The sequence below is a fragment of the Catharus ustulatus genome, chromosome 5, assembly GCF_009819885.2.
Source record: "Catharus ustulatus isolate bCatUst1 chromosome 5, bCatUst1.pri.v2, whole genome shotgun sequence".
Classification (NCBI taxonomy): domain Eukaryota; kingdom Metazoa; phylum Chordata; class Aves; order Passeriformes; family Turdidae; genus Catharus; species Catharus ustulatus.
This window is the reverse complement of record NC_046225.1, coordinates 13,768,055-13,771,704: the sequence shown is the minus strand read 5'-3', so window position 1 is coordinate 13,771,704 and position 3,650 is coordinate 13,768,055. Positions and strand designations below refer to the sequence as shown.

General features: G+C 61.7%; 1 protein-coding gene across 1 annotated transcript; it reads left to right on the top strand.

The window, feature by feature from the left end:
• Positions 1-1,186: 1,186 nt before the first annotated feature.
• Positions 1,187-2,979, top strand: POU4F2 (POU class 4 homeobox 2). Its single transcript, XM_033060348.2, has 2 exons — positions 1,187-1,505; positions 1,956-2,979. The coding sequence occupies exons 1-2, from the start codon at positions 1,212-1,214 to the stop codon at positions 2,895-2,897; spliced, it is 1,236 nt and encodes a 411-aa protein (XP_032916239.1). The 5' UTR covers positions 1,187-1,211; the 3' UTR covers positions 2,898-2,979.
• Positions 2,980-3,650: the final 671 nt, after the last annotated feature.

Sequence of the window (3,650 nt, the reverse complement as noted above, 5' to 3'; positions counted from 1 at the left end):
CTTTCCAAGCGCTATTCACACCATAATTAAATGATACTCAAGCTTTTAACTTTGATTTATTTCATTTCTCCGAGCTGGCGACAGTGAGAGCTGATACAATGTAATTTTTTTTATTTCCCTTAAAATTACCAAGTCTGCTGTTTAGGTGAGAAATTAAACACCTAAGCACTTATTTTAACCTTTCTTCTGTAAACTGAAATTCATGGAAATAAACCCGACCACCTCCAGGAAAACTGACTTTCCCAGATTTATTTTCTCTCTTTTTTCATTTTTTCCCCCCGCTTTTCTTTTTCTTCTTTTCCTGTTAGACAGGCGTGGGAAATTGGCGGGATAGCGGTGCGCTTTTCCAGGAGGATCCCTCCGGCTCCCCGCCGATGGTGGGGCAGCCTCTGGCCGCCGCTCCCGGCCTTTCCCCGCGCTGTTCCCGAGCAGCGCCCGGCGCACCCCGGCCCTGCCTCCCCCCGGAGCGGTGCCACCGCAGCTGCGGGACACTCTGGCCGTAGGTGCGTGGCGAGCCCGGACGGGACTTTTTCACCCCTTTTGTAAAAGGATTTTTTTCTTTTCATGGAGGGTGGATTTCAGGCGGTGGGGTGGTCGCTTCCCCATCCTTTTTTTTTTTTTTTTTGCCTTTTTGGCTTTTTCCCTCCCCTTTCCGGGAGGCGACGGGGCGCGGCGCGGCGGTGAGTGTGGGAGCACGCGTGGGCGTGGGAGCGGCGGGGGGCGGGCAGGGAGCGGCGGAGGAGGGGGCCGGGGCCGAGGAGGCAGGCGCGGAGGGCCCTTCCCGAGGAGTTGGGCTGTAGTGACAGGCGAGAGGGGAGGGGAGGGAGGGGAGAGAGTAAAACCCACCGGCGCGGCGGCGGGGAGGGCACTTCGCGAGAGGCGAGGGCCGGCGCCGGAGCGGAGGCGGCGGCGGACAGCGGCGAGCGCCCGGGCGCAGGGCGGGCGGGCAGGCGGGCGGGAGGCATCCCGCGCATCCCCGCATCGCCGGAGCCCTCTCCCTCTCGTCCCCGGCGGGGCTCGGGCAGCCGGCTGGGGGGCGAGTGGGAATTTTTGGGTTTTTTTTGTTTTTTTCTGTTTTTTAAAATTTTTCGGAGGGTGGGGGCGCGGGGCTCCTGCGGCTTTTCCGGGGGGTTCGGGCCCCCGGCCCCGCGCCCCTGCCCTCCTCCGGCGGCCGGCTGCCGGCGGGTCGGGCCGCGGCGGCGGCGAGCACCATGATGATGTCTCTGAGCAGCAAGCAGCCTTTCGGCCTCCCCCACGGCGGCGGCAGCGGCGGCGGCCTCCACGAAACCAAGTACTCGGCCCTGCACACCGCCTCGCCCTGTCCCTCCGCCGGCGCCGCCGCCCCCGCCGCCAGCTCCCCCAGCAGCACCGGCACCGGCGGCTCCGCCGGACGCGGCTCCGGCTCCGGCGGCAGCAGCGGCTCCGGCTCCAGCTCGGGCTCCGGCCCCGGCGGCAGCGGCGGCGGCGCGGAGGCGATGCGGCGGGCCTGCCTGCCCGCCCCTCCGGTAGGTGCCCGCCGCCCGCCGCCCCGCTTTAAGGGGAGCCCCTCGGCGGCCCCCCGGATCCGCCTGATGATTTTTTCATGGCCGTGCAGCAAATCACCCGGCGCCGCCGGGCGCTCGCCCAACTTATGCATGCGGCGGCTCTTGCCGCTCGTATTAATTTTTATGACCTGGGATGCTGCGTGCGGCTGGTGCGTGTGTCCGTCCGTCCGTCCGCCCGCCTGCCCGCCCGCCGCGGCTCCTCTGTGCGAGCGGCTGCGCGCCGCGCCCGCTCCCTCGCCCCGCTCGCTCCCTCTTCTCCTCTCCTCTCCTCCCCCCCCACCACCCCACCCCCCCTCCCTTCTCCAGGATTTCTCTTTTAACATGCTGGGAAGGTTTTAGTGGCACGGCGGAGTGCGCGGGGAGGCGAATTCCCCGCTGAGCGTTATGTGTGCCTTCTATTTGCAATTGCAGAGCAATATATTCGGCGGTCTGGACGAGAGCCTGCTGGCCCGCGCCGAAGCCCTGGCAGCGGTGGACATCGTCTCCCCGAGCAAGAGCCACCACCACCACCCGCCGCACCACAGCCCCTTCAAGCCGGACGCCACGTACCACACCATGAACACCATCCCCTGCACCTCGGCCGCCTCCTCCTCCTCCGTGCCCATCTCCCACCCGTCCGCCCTGTCGGGCACCCACCACCACCATCACCACCACCACCATCACCACCACCAGCCCCACCAGGCGCTGGAGGGGGAACTCTTGGAGCACCTGACGCCGGGGCTGGCGCTGGGGGCTATGGCGGCCCCCGACGGCGCCGTGGTCTCCACGCCGGGCCACGCTCCGCACATGGCCGGCATGAACCCCATGCACCCGGCGGCGCTGGGCATGGCCCACGCCCACGGGCTGCCGGCCCACATGGGCTGCATGAGCGACGTGGACGCCGACCCCCGCGACTTGGAGGCCTTTGCCGAGCGCTTCAAGCAGCGCCGCATCAAGCTGGGGGTGACCCAGGCCGACGTGGGCTCGGCGCTGGCCAACCTGAAGATCCCGGGGGTGGGCTCCCTCAGCCAGAGCACCATCTGCCGCTTCGAGTCCCTCACCCTCTCCCACAACAACATGATCGCCCTCAAACCCATCCTGCAGGCGTGGCTGGAGGAGGCCGAGAAGTCCCACCGCGAGAAACTGGCCAAGCCCGAGCTCTTCAGCGGCGCGGAGAAGAAGCGCAAGCGGACCTCCATCGCCGCCCCCGAGAAGCGCTCGCTGGAGGCCTATTTCGCCCTGCAGCCCCGGCCCTCCTCCGAGAAGATCGCCGCCATCGCCGAGAAGCTGGACCTCAAGAAGAACGTGGTCCGCGTCTGGTTCTGCAACCAGCGCCAGAAGCAGAAGCGCATGAAGTACTCGGCGGGCATCTGAGCCGGCCGCGGAGCAGCACCGACAGCATCAGCGTCACCGTCACCGACAGAGAATTCGACGAACAACGAGAGCAACAACAAGGAAAGGAGGAAAACAACCCCAAACAACCCCAGCCCACCCCGCCGCCCGCCCCGCGCCCAACTTTCGGGGGGAACTTCCCCGCGGAGCCGCGCCCGGACCCGCCCCGGCAAGTACCGCTGGTTTTTATTCCTAACAGACCTCGCCCGGGTGGCAGCGGGGTGGCCACGATGTCATGGCTTTCTCGGGACCCAAACTTGAATCTAGAGTTGAGGCTTCGCACCGCGAGAGACGTCTCAAAAGTATTTTGATTTAAATAATAATAATAATAATAATGATTAAAAATAAACAGATGGCAGGTTTTTCTGCATTTACACTGCGTATTATAAATATATAAATATATATATATTTTTACTGTGGTTATTATCCTTTTCCTTCTCTGAAGTTATAACGCTTAGGGAAAGAGCTGATCCTGCTGTGTTCACTGGTCTTCAAAAGCTATTATTAGATTACTGCCAAACAACCCCTTGTAAATTATTAATTTATCTCTCTAGCAACTTCATTTTGTGCTCATTCTAATTAATTACACCTCTTTAATCTAAGTCTTGATAAAAGTAAAAAAAAAAATTGTTAGTGAGAATCAAATATTTTGTGTTGGTAGGATTTATGAACGTGAGCTTTTCTTCTTCTGAATGTCCCTTTTGGCCATTTGTAAATTGTCACCTGAACCTAAGG

Bases quoted from the DNA above. Each gene is read 5' to 3' on its own strand.
- POU4F2 (XM_033060348.2), top strand. From the start codon at position 1,212: ATGATGATGTCTCTGAGCAGCAAGCAGCCTTTCGGCCTCCCCCACGGC. The intron at 1,506-1,955 runs GTAGGTGCCCGC...TTGCAATTGCAG, and splicing joins CCTGCCTGCCCGCCCCTCCG to AGCAATATATTCGGCGGTCT.